The 16,933-nt window shown below is 37.0% G+C and overlaps 1 protein-coding gene across 12 annotated transcripts in view; it reads left to right on the top strand.

Moving 5' to 3' along the window:
• Positions 1–16,933, top strand: part of NCKAP5 (NCK associated protein 5) — a 1,127,143-nt gene that overhangs the window by 759,611 nt on the left and 350,599 nt on the right. For all 12 annotated transcript variants that reach the window (XM_079135590.1, XM_079135586.1, XM_079135591.1 and 9 more), the window contains one exon: positions 16,157–16,244. In XM_079135590.1, the coding sequence (XP_078991716.1) occupies positions 16,157–16,244 (88 nt within the window). The remainder of the gene's footprint in view (positions 1–16,156; positions 16,245–16,933) is intronic.

The following is a 16,933-nucleotide window of genomic DNA, read 5'->3' as shown; positions in this document are numbered from 1 at the left end:
TCTAAAGGAGGAAACTCATTTTCGAAGGAGGAAAGTTGGTGCAGTTGGGCAGAACCCAGTTCAAAACCAGCAAAGTTTCCACATGGACAGTTTCCTCTTGGAATTGAAAAATAGTCAGCTTTTCTTTTTAGTCTCTCTTTTTCTCAAGGAAAGCTGTGCACTGTAATTCAGATGGGAAGTAGGATGGGTTGTTGAAGAAAACAATGGAATTAGAACATGAAAAATGACACTGAAAAGCAAGTGACATCAGAGGCAATGCAAATTATGTTCTTCATTGAGGTAATTTTCCTTTCCTCTCCCCAGGCAGAAGAGCAATAGGCTGTCTGGGCAGAGTTTAGTCTTCAAGGAGTCTAACAGTGGTGAAGGGTGTCCAAGTTAGGCACTGAATTAAGAACCCTGGCCTTATTGAAGTAATGTGCTAACTATCAAAGATAATTAGTTTTGTTGAAGCATATGAGCAATCAATGTGACAAAAAGAACAAAGTAAAAAATTTGGTTTGTTTTAGCAAGGACCAGGGGCCCGGCATCTCAGCCCCATGTGTCACAGCTAAAGATTACCCCCACCCCCTGTCCTGATAGCATTTCTTACTGGCCACCACTTTTTTCTCACTATTTATATCTTTGTTTGGTATAAGTGTGTGGGAAGTGAAAAGTGCAAGGAGTCGGAGTATGAATGAATGAAATAAAAAACTATTGCATCTATTCATTTACACAAAATAGAACTGATCAAGTACCTACTCAGTAGGGGCAGGTGTACTTAGTTGCTAGGGATAAAATAAAAATACAAGGCACAGGCACTGACTTTAAGACACTCAAAAATCTTTAATAAGGTGCTATTGCACCATGACAGAGGAAAGTCAGTATAAAGAAAGCACAAGGTGAGAGGTTTCCTTAGCAAAGAAAAGGTCAAGGCTTGGTGAAGTATTTTCTGTGGCATTTGAGTGGACTTGAGAGTGCCCTGTGGGGAGAACATATGTTTCCATGGATAGCTGGTATTATATATTTGACAAGTATTTATTTGGTTTCCAGGTTATAAAAAATATTTTAAAATGCTAGATCTATCACTGTGCATTATCTGGATCTAGAAGGATTTTAATCTAATTGAGAGAAAAGATTGACCAATGCCATTGCAGTTTTTTCAAGTCATAAGAACCCATCGAACCAGATGTCACCATATGATAACAATGTGGCAGAGATGTTAGAACCTAGTCAAGTAAGCACCAAACACCAGAGGGTTTTAAGTGTTCATTTGAAGGCTGTTGTGGTACAGAAGGAAAAGATTATAAGGGTCAAACACATTGGTACCATTAGTGGGAGTATGACTTCAAATGAGTTCCCTATTCTCATTAAACTTCAATTTATGCAATTATTACTGAATGAATGGATATGCAGGAAAATATATAAAAACAAACATGCAGTTAGTATGCCTGCCCTTGTCTAAGTATCCTAAGGTATACCAAGGATTAGATTATACTGTGCCTGCCATACAGTGGCTATCACATAGTAATATATATAGTTTAAAGATCTGTGTGATGTTCTACTTTTTCATTATAAATACTTGTGCTTTTCTTTAGTTGTCTTTATGAATTCAAAGAAAATGAAGGAAGGAATACTCAACTTCCTTAAAATAGAAATATGATATAAGAAAAAGTGTTGTGAGTATTCAGGTATATAAAATAAGAATCACCAAAATTCCTTCATTCTCCTACCTTTAACCTGCAAAGGGTCAAGATTTGATAACTAATATCATGAAGCTTTCCCAGGATGTAGTTGAAATACTTCAATCCTATTGTCCAAAGCCTTAGCCAAAAGATTGGAGTTGGAAAGGAGGGAGACATGATATTTGAGAGGTCAGGAGATGGCACCCCTCTACCAGTGCTAAAGAGAGCTGCAAGAAGTGGAAGGGGGCAACTGGTGCTTTAGGTGTGAATCATGTGAAAGAAAGAGCAATTATCTCATTGCTTCCCATAGATGATTCTGGAAAAGGATCACTCCCTTCCTGTGTCTTGGCCCTCATGAACTGGGGCACAGCCATATCCATTATGTTCCAATATGCTCATGCAGAAAAAAGGCCCTTCCCAGGCTGCCCTAGTTCCATGCTGTTAGAAGCAGAATGGAGAGCAAGTGAGCCTACTTTGGAGTATCTGGTGGTAGGGCAAGTGTTATCATAGACTGAGCAGAGGTGATGATAAGATTCAGGGCACTATACCCTGCAGCAGTCAACCAAATATTTAGTCGTAAGTGGATGCCAGGACATCAGGCTCTGAACAAGCAGAAGAAAAAAAGACCAGGTGCCTTCTCAGCCTCAGAACCTTCAGAGACCAGGTCAACAACAAAGCTGTTAATAAAGGGATTCCCTCCAAATATGAGATGACACCACACTTAAGTCCCCACTCTACAAAAAAAATGGTTCACCCAACTAGACTTGAATATACTAGGAACCAGCTGTGGGAAATGCAGTGCGCTTCTCTCCTAATGACAGATTAAACATTTTTATCAAAGAAAGAAATGGGGATCCAAGATGGCGGAGTAGAGGGTGACTGCATCTCCAGTCACTCCAGAACTCAGGATTCAAGAAGGGGAGGCATTGAGAGACTCGGACTAAAATAGAGTCTCAGGGTGAGTCTCCCCCACCTGGTGAAGCTCTGCCCGGGCGGCAGGCCTAGATAAGGGCAGCTTATTAGAGTAGGGCAGGGTAGCTAGAGTCTTCCCCAGGCAGCCCTGCGCACTCCGGCGGTGGGCTCCTCCCACAAGGCCAGATTCTCTAGCTTCTCGGAGCAGGCCCCCCAGTGAGAGCCTTTCTGCACAGAAACAAGCTCCAAGTCCCTGAGCCAGTGCAGCGAGTTCCTGCCCTCAGATTGCTTCAGGGACCAGGACAGGGCAGCCAGGGACTTCCCCAAGCAGTCCGGACCCCTCTGGTGGGAAGCGCCTTTCCAGGCTAGCTTCTCAGAGCAGCCCCCCCGCCTCCCCCGTTAGAGCCTTTCCACACAGAGCCATTCCAGTAGCGGGCTAGGGGCAGCTTTCCTTGGAAGCACTGCATTATCAAGTTACTCCAAGACTTCAGGCTACTGAAGGCAGGAAGGTGATACACTGGAAATCTACAGGAACATTATAAGACAATAGAAGAATTCTGCAATATCACAAAGTCCCACTGACATCTGACCAATATGAGAAAACAAAGGAAGAAAATGTCCCAAACAAACCTAGACATTATATCAATAAAACCCAATGACAGCACAGCAGAAGAAATGTCAGAAAGGGAGTTCAGAATGTATATAATTAAAACAATCAGGGAAGCAAACGAGGAGATGAAAGAGCAAATGCACGCACTGAATGATGAGATGAAAGAGCAACTGCAGGCATTAAATGATTGCACCAAACAACAGTTAAAGGAGCAAATTCAGGAAGCAAGAGATCATTTCAATAAAGAGTTAGAGATATTGAAAAAAACCAAACAGAAATCCTTGAAATGAAGGAAACAATAAATCAAGTTAAAAACTCCATAGAAAGCATAACCAATAGGATAGAACACCTGGAAGACAGAACCTCAGATATTGAAGAGAAAATATTTAATCTTGAAAACAAAGATTTTTCAATCCACACCCTAAAAGCTAGAAGGGCCTGGAACAACATTTACCAAGCCCTGAAAGAAAATGGATGCCAACCAAGAATCTTATACCCAGCAAAACATACTTTCAGATTTGACGATGAAATAAGATCCTTCCATGAGAAACAAAAGCTAAAGGAATTTACAAAAAGAAAGCTGGCATTACAGAACATTCTCAGCAAAATATTCCATGAGGAAGAGATGAAAAACAACAATGTAAATCAGCAAAGGGAGGAACTAGCCTAAAGGAATAGCCAAATAAAGGAGAAACCAAATCATGTCAAAAAACAAAAATGAGTCAAATGACAAGGAATACAAATCATATCACAATAATAACCGTGAATGTTAATGGCCGGAACTCATCAATCAAGAGACATAGACTGGCAGAATGGATTAAAAAGAAAAATCCAACAATTTACTGCCTGCAAGAGACTCATCTCATAGAAAGAGATACCCATAGACTAAAGGTGAAAGGATGGGAAAAAACATACCATGCACAGGGACACAGCAAAAAAGCTGGAGTATCCATCCTCATTTGGACTTCAAGCCAAAACTAGTCAGAAGGGATAAAGAAGGACATTACATACTGCTTGAGGGAAGCATAAATAAGCAAGACATAACAATCATAAATATCTATGCCCCGAACATTGGCTCATCCATGTACATCAAACAAATCCTTCTCAATTCCAGAAAGCAAATAGACCACAACACAATAATACTAGGCGATTTTAACACACCTCTCTCACCGCTGGATAGATCATCCAAACAAAAATCGAATAAAGAAAACATAGATCTCAATAACACAATCAACAATTTAGATTTAACCAACTTATATAGAATATATCACCCAAGAAAGAACAAATACACTTTCTTCTCAGTAGCACATGGATCCTTCTCTACAATAGACCATGTCTTATGCCACAAAGCTACTGTTAGCAAATACAAGAATATAGAGATACTACCTTGTACTCTATCAGATCATAATGGATTGAAATTAGAAATAAATGACAGAATAAAAAACAGAAACTTCTCCAATACTTGGAGATTAAATAATACACTATTATATGATGAATGGATAACAGAAGACATCAGGAGGGAAATAAAAAAATTCTTAGAAGTAAACGAGAACAATTGGAAGTGCATTGAATCTGTATAGCACTTTTGGAAGTATGGCCATTTTGACAATATTAATACTGCTTATCCAAGAGCATGGAAGATCTTTCCATCTTCTAAGGTCTTCCTCAATTTCTTTCTTCAATGTTTTGTAGTTTTCATTGTAGAGATTTTTTACCTCTTTGGTTAGACTGATACCCAAGTATTTTTTTTTTTGACGCTATTGCAAATGGAGTTGTTTTCCTCATTTCCCTTTCAGCTGTTTCATCGCTTGCGTATAAAAATGCTGTAGATTCATGCATGTTGATTTTATAGCCTGCTATTTTGCTGAATTCATTGATGAGGTCTAGAAGTATTCTGGAGGAGGTTTTTGGATCCTCTAAATATAGAATCATGTCATCTGGAAATAGTGACAGCTTAAGTTCCTCTTTTCCTATTCGTATCTCTTTAATTTCTTTGGTCTGCCTAATTGCTCTGGCTAGAGTTTCGAGAACAATGTTGAATAGAAGTGGTGAAAGAGGACTTCCCTGTCTTGTTCCCGTTTTTAAAGGGAATGGTTTCAGTTTTTCTCCATTAAGAATGATGTTGGCCATGGGCTTAAAATAAATAGCCTTTACAATGTTTAGGTATGTTCCTACTATCCCTGTTTTTTCTAGTGTTTTGAGCATGAAGGGGTGTTCTATTTTGTTGAACGCTTTTTCTGCATCAATTGAAATAACCATATGATTCTTATCCTTAAGTCTATTGACATGATGGATTATGTTTATTGATTTACGGATGTTAAACCATCCTTGCATTCCAGGAATGAACCCCACTTGATCGTGGTGCACAATTTTCTTAATATGTTTTTGGATATGGTTTGCCAATATTTTGTTAAGGATCTTAGCATCTATATTCATCAAGGATGTTTGTCTAAAATTTTCTTTTCTTGATGTGTCTTTTCCTGATTTGGGTATGAGGGTGACATTAGCTTCATACAATGAGTTCAGTAGGGTACCCTCCTTTTCTATTTCCTGGAATACTTGGAGAAGTATTGGAATGAGTTCTTCTTTGAAGGTCTTGTAGAACTCGGCTGAGAATCCGTCTGGTCCTGGGCTTTTCTTGGATGGTAGATTTTTTTTTTTTATAATGTATTTTTTTTTTATTGTAAACAATTGGTAGATTTTTAATGGCTTCTTCTATTTCATTGCTTGATATTGATCTGTTTAAATCGTGTATGTCCTCCTGGTTCAGTTTGGGAGGAGCATATGTCTCTAGAAATTTGTCAATGTCTTTGGTACTTTCTATTTTGTTGGAATACAGATTTTCAAAGTAGCTTCTCATTATGTTCTGTATCTCAGTGGTGTCTGTTTTGATATTTCCTTTTGCATCATGTATTTTAGTAATTTGAGTCTTCTCTCTCCTTCTCTTTGTTAGTGTGGCTAAGGGTTTGTCTATTTTGTTTACTTTCTCAAAGAACCAACTTTTTGTTTTGTCAATTTTTTGAATAGTGTCTTTTGTTTCAATTTCATTGATTTCAGCTCTGATTTTAATTATTTCCTGTCTTCTACTACTTTTGCTGTCATTCTGTTCTTTTTCTAGGGCTTTGAGCTGTAATGTTAGGTCATTTAGTTGTTGACTTTTCATTCTTTTCTGGAATGCGCTCCATGCAATGAATTTTCCTGTTAGTACCGCTTTCATAGTGTCCCAGAGATTTTGATATGTTGTATCATCATTCTCATTGACCTCTAAGAATTTTTTAATCTCCTCCCTGATATTTTTTGTTATCCATGTTTCATTCAATAGCCTATTATTTAGTCTCCAAGTGTTGGAGTAATTTCCTTTTTTTACTTTGTCATTGATTTCTACTCTCAGTCCATTATGATCTGATAGAACACAAGGCAGTATCTCTATTTTTTTGCATTTCCTAAGGGCTGCCTTGTGGCATAACATATGGTCTGTTTTCGAGAAGGTTCCATGTGAACTGAGAAGAAAGTTTATCCGCTCATTGATGGATGGAATATTCTATATATGTCTATTAAGTCTAGGTTATTGATTGTGTTATTGAGTTCTATGGTTTCTTTGGTTGGATTTTGTTTGGAAGATCTATCTAGTGGTGACAACAGTGCGTTAAAGTCGCCCAGAATTATTGTGTTGTGGTCTATGTGATTCTTGAAATTGAGAAGGATTTGTTTGATGTACAGGGATGCACCATTGTTTGGGGCATAAATATTTGCTATCCGTTATGTCTTCCTGATTTATGGTTCCCTTAAGCAGTATGAAATGTCCTTCTTTATCCCTTCTACTAACTTTGGCTGGAAGTCCACTTTATCTGATATAAGGATGGAAACCCCCGCTTTTTTACTGGGTCCATGTGCGTGGTAGGTTTTTCCCATCCTTTCACCTTTATTCTTGAATGTCTTTTTCTATGAGATGAGTCTCTTGCAGGCAGCATATTGTTGGGTCTTTCTTTTTAATCCATTCTGCCAGTCTATGTCTTTTGATTGAGGAGTTTAGGCCATTAACGTTCAGGGTTATTATTGAGAAATGATTTGTATTCCCAGTCATTTGGCTTAGTTTTGGTTTTTAAGTTGGCTTGGTTTCTCCTTTGAGTGGTTTTTCTCTAAGGTAGTTCCTCCCTTTGCTGACCTCCATTGTTGTTTTTCATTTCCTCCTCATGGAATATTTTGTTGAGAACATTCTGTAGCACAGACTTTCTATTTGTAAATTCTTTTAACTGTTGTTTATCATGGAAGGATTTTATTGCATCTTCAAATCTGAAGGTTAGTTTTGCTGGGTATAGGATTCTTGGTTGGCAACCATGTTCTTTCAGAGAACAAAGACACATCATATCAAAATCTCTGGGACACTATGAAAGCAGGACTTAGAGGAAAATTTATTTCAGGGGCGCATTCAACAAAAGAAATAGAAATCAACAAATAAACGACTTAACACTACAGCTCAAAACCCTAGGAAAAGAAGAGCACACAAACACCAAGTGTAGTAGTAGAAGACAGGAAAGAGTTAAAATCAGAGCTGAAATCAATGAAATTGAAACAAATGAAAAAAATCAGAAAAATTAACAAAATAAAGAGTTGGTTCTTTGAAAAAATAAACAAAATTGATAAACCCTTAGCCACACTAACAAAAAGAAAGAGGGAGAAAACTCAAATTACTATAATTCAGAATGAACAAGGAAATATCACAAGAGACATTAGTGAAATACAAAACATAAGTAGAAGCTATTTTGAAAATCTATACTCCAACAAAACAGAAAACCTCGAAGACATCAACAAGTTTCTAGAGACATATGAATTACCTAAACTGAATGAGGAGGACATACACAACTTACATAAATCAATTTCAAGCAATAAAATAGAAGAGGTCATGAAAAACCTACCAACAAAGAAAAGTCCGGGACCAGATTGGTTCTCAGCCGAGTTCTGCAAAACCTTTAAAGAAGAGCTCATTCCAATACTTCTCAAAGTATTCCATAAAATAGAAGAGGAGGGAACCCTTCCAAACTCATTCTATGAAGCAAATATCACCCTGATACCTAAACCAGACAGAGACACATGAAGGAAAGAAAATTTCAGACCAATATCCTTAATGAACATCGACACAAAAATTCTCAACAAAATTTTAGCACATCGCATACAAAAATATATTAAAAAGATAGTGCACCACGATCAAGTGGGTTTTATCCCAGGGATGCAAGGTTGGTTCAACATCCGGAAATCAATAAATGTCATTCACCATATCAACAAACTAAAAGTCAAGAATCACATGATTATTTTAACAGATGCAGAAAAAGCATTCGATAAAATACAGCATCCCTTCATGCTCAAAACACTGGAAAAAATCGGGGTAGTGGGAACATTCCTTAACATTGTAAAGGCCATCTACACTAAGCCCATGGCCAATATCATTCTAAATGGTGAAAAACTGAAAGCATTCCCCCTAAAAACTGGAACAAGGCAGGGATGCCTTCTTTCACCACTTCTATTCAACATCATTCTTGAGACTCTAGTCAGAGCAATTAGACAAACCAAAGAAATTAAATGGTTACGAATTGGAAAAGAGGAACTCAAACGATCCCTGTTCGCTGATGACATGGTTCTATATTTAGAGGAACCTGGAAATTCCACGAGAAAACTTTTAGAACTCATAAGTGAATTCGGTAAAGTAGCAGGTTACAAGATCAATGTTCATAAATCCAATACATATTTATACATAAGTGATGAATCTTCAGAAAGAGAAGTTAGGAAAACTACGCCATTCACAATAGCATCGAAAAAAATAAAATACTTGGGAATCAATCTCACAAAAGAGGTGAAAGACCTTTACAATGAGAACTACAGAACACTAAAGAAAGAAATTAAAGAAAACCTTAGAAGATGGAAAGATCTCCCATGTTCTTGGATAGGAAGAATTAATATTGTCAAAATGGCCATACTACCAAAAGTGCTATATAGATTCGATGCAATTCCAATTAAAATCCCAATGACGTAACTTACAGAAATAGAGCAAGCAATTATGAAAGTCATCTGGAGGAATCAGAAACCCAGAATAGCTAAAGCAATCCTCAGTAGAAAGAGCAAAGCAGGGGGTATCGCAATACCAGATCTTCAACTCTATTACAAAGCAATAGTAACAAAAACGGCATGGTATTGGTACTAAAATAGACAGGTAGATCAATGGTACAGAATAGAGGACATGGACACAAACCCAAATAAATACAATTTTCTCATACTAGACAAAGGTGCCAAAAATATGCAATGGAGAAAAGATAGCCTCTTCAACAAATGGTGCTTGTAAAACTGGAAAACCATATGCAACAGAATGAAACTAAATCCCTATCTCTCACCATGCACAAAACTCAACTCAAAATGGATCAAGGACCTTGGAATCAAACCAGAGACCCTGCATCTTATAGAAGAGAAAGTAGGTCCAAACCTTCAAGTTGTTGGCTTAGGATCAGACTTCCTTAACAGGACTCCCATAGCACAAGAAATAAAAGCTAGAATCAACCACTGGGATAGATTCAATCTAAAAAGCTTTCTCTCAGCAAAGGAAACTATCAGTAATGTGAATAGAGAGCCCACAGAGTGGGAAAAAATTTTTGCCACTCATACTTCAGATAGAGCGCTAATTTCCAGAATCTATAAAGAACTCAAAAAACTCTACACCAAGAATACAAATAATCCAATCAACAAATGGGCTAAGGAAATGAACAGATGCTTCACAGAAGAAGATGTACAAGCAATCAAAAGATATATGAAAAAATGTTCAACATCTCTAGTAATAAGAGAAATGCAAATCAAAACCACCCTAAGATTTCATCTCACCCCAATTAGAATGGCGATTATCAAGAACACAAGCAACAATAGGTGTTGGCGAGGATGTGGGGAAAAAGGTACACTCATACATTGCTGGTGGGGTTGCAAGTTAGTGCAGCATCTCTGGAAAGCAGTATGGAGATTCCTCAGAAAGCTTGGAATGGAACCACCATTTGACCCAGCTATCCCACTCCTTGGACTATATCCAAAGGACTTAAAATCAGCATACTACAGAGATACAGCCACATCAATGTTCATAGCTGCTTGATTCACTATAGCCAGATTGTGGAACCAACGTAGATGCCCTTCAGTTGATGAATGGATAAAGAAACTGTGGCATATATATACAGTGGAATATTACTCCACCATGAAGAATGATAAAATTATGGCATTTGCAGGCAAATGGATGAAATTGGAGAATATCATGCTAAGTGAGATAAGCCAATCTCAAAAAACTAAAGGACGAATGATCTCGCTGATAAGCAGATGAGGACATATAATGGGGGTCGGAGGGATTAGCGTTAGGGTTAGGGTTAGGTTTAGGATTAGGGATAAGGAGTGTGGTAAGAATGGAGATAGGACAGACTGTATAGAGGGAAATGAGGAGTGGGAGGGGTGTGGGGGAAGGGAAAAAGTAACAGAATGAATCAAACAGTATTGCCCTATGTAAATTTATGATTTTTAATTAAAAAAATAAATAAAATAAATTTAAATAAATAAAGAAATGGTCTTAAGTGAACTTTGTCAATAATTCCTTATAAAAAATATAAAAGTACACAAGAAATTTGAAATAATTTTACAACCAATTCCCTGTACACACTATATTCTGCAACTCACATTTTAATAAACTTGTTTGACTGCCTGTCTAGTCATGTGTCCATCCTTTTTTCTTTCCATCAGGACATATTTCTAATACATTTCATAATGAGTTTTAGTTGTCTTCCCACCAAATATTTGAGCATGTGTATCATTAACTAGAATTCCGTATTTGTTTATAGTTCATTTTTTCTCCTAAGTCAAAATTTGCATATAAGGATTACATAAATCTTAAATGTAACACTGAATGGTTTCTGACAAATGCATACATGTGTGCAGTCCAAATCTCTAGGGAGGTACATGACATTTACTGTCTTTATGTCTCTCCCCAGTCATCCCTGCCCCATCCTAGGAAATCATGCTTAAATTTACCATCATAGATTAATTTCACCTGTGTCTGATTAGGACAAGTGCAGTTGTACTACATGTAGTGTTTCATTTGTGCATTTTTTCACTTAGTATAATATTATTGAGATTCTTCCATGTTTCATGCATGGAAGAACAATTGTTCTTTTTGATTATTGACTAATATTCCAATATAGGAAATACATACCATCGTTACATGTTGATGGATACCTATATCTGAGTGTTTTTTTTAAAAAAAATATATCATATTACACTAGCATTATAATTTAATCTAGTACTTGGGACAAAAGTTAATGCTAATTAGCATGTGAAGGATTAAGAAAAGACCAGTTTGATTGCATATAAAAATAAATGTCATTTCTTTTTGAACATCTAAGCTATAGTGTTCTTAAGTCTTTTAACTCTACTGCAGAGGCATCCAGTGAGAAAGAGCTCATATTTCATTATAACAATCTCTTTTTTCCCAACATATCTCAGAAGTGTGCTTGTCTTCATTATGGCCATTAACCTTAGAGGATGAGTACCGTTCTCCACATGGGGTCACATCATTGTCATGATTTCATAGGGAGGAGGCTCAGGGTAAAGCAGAAGTACTGTGGTGACATTAGCCCTTGTCACTCTTTCTAATGTAACCTCAGCCCCTTTCTTTCTGTCATTAAAATGAGATTCAATCATGAAACTCATTGCTTAAATTGGCACACTTTTCTCAAAGTGAGAAGATGGAGAGTCAAATACAGTGAAGCAGGAGGCAAAGCAATTTTCAAATTGCAGCAGCTCTTGACAAACTTCAAGGTAAGGGAGAATAAAAGAATGTAGTATGTACTTTTAGCAAAAGTGGATGGGCTGTCGTCTTGCAGCTTCTTACCTGACTAAAAGAACATGAGTGGGTCCATTGTTAATTTCATTATTAAATTGGTATTTTCTTAATCAGCAAGTACACATTAGAGTAGTTCTTTAAACAATGAATTGGTTTGATTCAGCCTTCGGTTGAAACAGCGCAATCAGCTACCAGTCTGAACTAAGAAGAGTGGTTTTTTATTCTCTGTTTTGTTCTGTTTCTGTCAAAAAAATGAAATTATGCTCAACTGAGGATGTGATGATAGGAGTCACAAATGAATACATCAGTCTAATGTTGTGATCAATTCCTTCAAGTGTCATTAGGGAGATAGAGGGCTAGATCTTGAGAGGAAGTGATGTGGGTAAGTTTACAGTTTTTCCTATTAAAATGAACAGCTCCTTGGGTGTCTGGGGGTCATGTTTTCTAATACAACTATCATTACTGAGTCAAGATCTTCAGGGTCCAAGTCATAATCTATGTTTATGAATAGTGCCCCTGATGTTGTCAGACCCTGTATGACTAGGTGCTTTCTTGGGGTCCAGGGAATTATTATGTAAAAATCCCTGCATTTTTAGCTTTGTGACCTGAAGCATGCTGTTTGCCTAGGCATTTGACTTATTTTCTCTGCCTTGCCTGAAAATTGACTTTAAAAAAGGAAGTTCAATTCATGTACATTAAGACTTACTGCATCTCACTAGGTATAACTTTGTTCTGCATGTTTTAATTATAACAGTGACTTGACCAATATTTAGGGAAAAGAGGTCTTAGTCTCTGTTGGGGAGAGCCAGAACTCATTGGTTAATAAGGTTAGTGTTTAAGGATAATTCACATCAGCAGCCACTTAGAAACGAATCCTCTAAAGTCAGAAAGGGTGGCTGTAGGTGTCCTATGTTCTACTAATTCCAACCCTCATATCGGTTATCAAAATAGTGAAATGAAGCAACATGTCATTGGGCATCAAATGCCAATAAAAAATTCTTCATGATCTCTGATTTTTAAGCAAATAGAGTTTTGCTAATTAAAAATGAAAAGATGATGTTACCAGGGAATAAATAATAGTATGTTCTCTTTAGATTTGAAATATTGTTTCTGTGATCAGATTAATAAAGGTTATAAAAAGGGACTACAAGCTTGATTTTTTTCACCAAAGGTTGGGGCAGATCCCTGTTTCTCTGTTCTAAGCTGTAGGTCAGAGATGAAACTGGTTTTATTTCATATAGGGCACAGCCAGAAAAGTTAGGATTAACAATTTCCTATCCATCCCTAATTTTTCCTTTTTTTTTTTTTTAAGTATAAAGCCTAGAAGAATGGGGAAAGATGAATAGGTACTTTTCTTTTTGATCTAGCATCTTATGCATAGAGCTTCTAATTCCAGAGATAATTCAGCAAGATATGCACTGATACAAAATTGTATTTTAGTAAAAAAGGTGGCATAGTTTTATTTTAACTGAATTCTAACTCCTGGGCCAGTTTAGTCCAAATATTTATAAATAAACAAACTCAGGATTAAAATAGAGCATTCAACTTCTGTGTTAAAGTGAGAAGAAATTAGGCTGCAGTCCTGTGTCACTCGATGGGGACACATTCTGAGGAAGGCTTCCTTAGGTGATTTCATCATGGTGCAAATATAGTGTGTGCCACACAAACTAAAACAACTGTGGTGTCAGTAGCTGATAAGATCTTAGTAGCCCACCATCATATATGCAATCTGTTGTTCACCAAAACATCACTGACACCATCAATGCAGCACCTGACTAATACACACTGGAAAGCCAGAGGACTAGTCTCTGACCGTGAGCTAGCAGGTCAGGCTAGTTTAAGAACCGTTATCATTACTGTCTTTATTTATGGTACATTTGGCAAATGTCATGGAAAATCTACTACCACTCAAGAGTTCGTGTACATAAAATGAAATCTCTCATCATTTATAATAATTTACCACATGTCAGTGAGGTCGAATAGAAAGAGACTGCTGTATTTAGATCAGTATAAACAGTTTAATCCTAACTCCCTATCCAACTAACCATGATTCCTTAATTTAGCTACCTAACATTCCTGTGCCTCAGCTTTCTCCTCTACCAAATACATATAATAATATTTTCAAAGTATATATACTTAAATAATGTGTACCTTAATAAATGTAATTCATTTTTACAAAATTAAATGAATTAATTCATTTCATAAAAATAAATTTAAAAGGGTGTATACTTGTAAAATATCATTTTATAATTTATATAAATTATACACATATGTATATAGTACATACATATTTATATTTATATATGTTCAAATATATATTAATTTATTTATGTTTATACATATTTATATATTCATATTTATATTTATACATATTTATATACACACATATTTTTATATGTAGATGATTAATAGGTGAGAAAGTTCTTTGGCAAGTTAAAAGTATTATTCAGTTTTGAGTTATTATTAATAATGTAAGACTTGTGGAAATATAGGGAATAGCCTCTGCTTACCCAGCTGGCTGTGGGAAGAAGTGTATAAATGTGAAGTCACAAATTGTTTTTTGAACTCTCATAACCAATTCCGCTGTCATCTGCCTGAATGGGCCCTGGTGCCATTCCCTGTGAAGGCAAAATTGCCTCAGTAACTAATCCAGGTTTGGATGTCCTAGTTTTTTCAGTTTCTTTACTCTGTTGTTAAGTACTTAAAAGCCAAATGCTAGAAAGACTAGCATTTGGAACTCGGCTTCCCTGGTCGCTGTAATGACCTGTCCTCCTCAGGGGATTTATAGATCTTCTACAGCCCTTTGTTTGTCACACTAGAAGTCCTTAGTAAGAGGGAGAAGCTGTGTCATCCTGCTTTTCTCCACAACTCTCTTACGCTAGGATCATATTGAATCACTAAAATACAAATTTCAGGTTGAGACTGGAAACGAATCCAACCCAGGTCCAGGGCAAGTGTGCACTGTGTTCAGCATGTCAAGTTCTGGCATTTGAATCCTCATGGAGGGGCCCTAAGGACAAGGTCATTCTAGCAGTCTTTATTCACTTGGTGAATGCCTGGAACAGAGTAAGTGCTTCATCTTTTTAAAATGAATCAATGAATGTGAACTCTTCAGGAAGTACTTTATCCATAATGGGGAGAGTCATATAGAAATATGACAGTCTTATACTGAATGTTGTCATTTACTCCAGAAGATGAAGCATGAATATAGGAAATACTTGACCATTAAAATGAGGTGTTTTTAGTGATTGAATGAATGATTTAAAGTATAGGGCAAAAGAATTCAGATCAATTAGGAGGTCTCTTAGGAAGTGGAACTTGGGGATTTGGAAAGAATGTATGGGATATGGGAAGATGAAAGAAAGTCAGCATTCCAATAATTGTAATAACATGAGCAATTGTCTAGAAATGGAAACAGGTATCACTTTGGGACAATGGGGGACCCTGGGAGGTGAGTATTTAAAACAAAACAGGATGTGACACATTGTGACATAACCAATGGAAATATTCATAAATGTTTACCAAATTATATATGCAAAGATGTTGATTGTCTAAATTTGCAAAAATTGTGAAGCAATTTAAATTCCACCAGTAGGGGAATGGTTAAATAACCTCTGGTTCATTGACACCATCAAATATGCTAGGAAATAGTTGAGAAAAATGAAGCTAGTCTCTGTGTGCTGACATACAAAGGCCACCGAGGAAAGACCTGACAACGTATTAATGGAGAGAATGCTTTTATGTAATATCTGTTAACTTTGAAAATTGATTTTAAAAAATCAAAGTGGTGCTTCAGGAAGATCTATGTGATGGCATTGTACTGAATTAAAAGGGAGTGATTGGAAGTGATAGGAATATTAGGAGACATGTGCAGGAGCAGAGATGCCCAAGGCCAAGGGTGGGGACCTAGCTGGAAAGGAGGAAGAGAACCTAGAGGCATACATTCTGATGAATGATTGTGAAGGACTTTGTGACAGATTTTAAAATAAAGAAGAGAGAACAGATATTTCCTAGCCTAAGTGTGGGAAGTACACCCTGAAAAGTGATTTTTACCAAGTGGAACAGACCAGTGCCTTTAGGAAACCTTTAAGAAATGTTTCATGTTTTCTTTTTTCTCAGGATGGAAGAAACAGTACGAAATCTATTGCAGAGTCAAGGACCTCCAGAGCAGAAGAAAGAAGAACCTGTTAATATAATGCCCTATCAGGTACACCATGTTTCTGACTCTTGGCTATGTACCAGTCTGCATGCTTTTCTTGCTGATAGCCATCCAGTTACCTCTGGTTTGAGGAATTAAATGCATGTTTATTTGTCATTTTTTTCTTGAATTCTTACTTTGAAACAAATCATAGGTTTCATTGTAGCAAGATACAAAAAAATGGTGAAACAGGAGACTTCTAAAGGCAGTGCATTGCCCTGTGGTCAGGGCTGTGTGAGAGGTGTCTGCAGCATTCTCTGGGAACACAGGGGAAGCAGTGGCTCATCCTGTCTGAGGAACTGAGGAATGCTTACCAGAGGCATGACATTCAAGATGACTGTGAGGAGGAGAGAATGAGGGGAAGGGCATTCCTGATTGTGTGAAGGCTAGAAAAGGTGCGCTAGCCTCTTGACAGCAAGCCCATGAGATTAAGTCCAGAGTAACTGAATAATGGCTTGGTGAGATATAGAATTTGATAATGAGACCAAGGGTACAGAGGGTGAGTTCTGGATCTGTATGTGTGCTCAGGAATCTGGCCCTTCACCTGACTATGTGGCATCTAAAGAGATCCAGAGAGTAAGGGGTCAATTAAGTACCAAATCAATATCTTCTCTTGATGGTGCTCATTCCATAGTCCTTTGAAACTAGCAAGGTGGCCAGGTTAGCAAGCAGGACATATAATTTGAGTGTGGCACCCA

Source organism: Sciurus vulgaris, assembly GCF_902686455.1.
Source record: "Sciurus vulgaris genome assembly, chromosome: 3".
Classification (NCBI taxonomy): Eukaryota; Metazoa; Chordata; class Mammalia; order Rodentia; family Sciuridae; genus Sciurus; species Sciurus vulgaris.
This window is presented reverse-complemented; position numbering and strand designations above follow the sequence as displayed.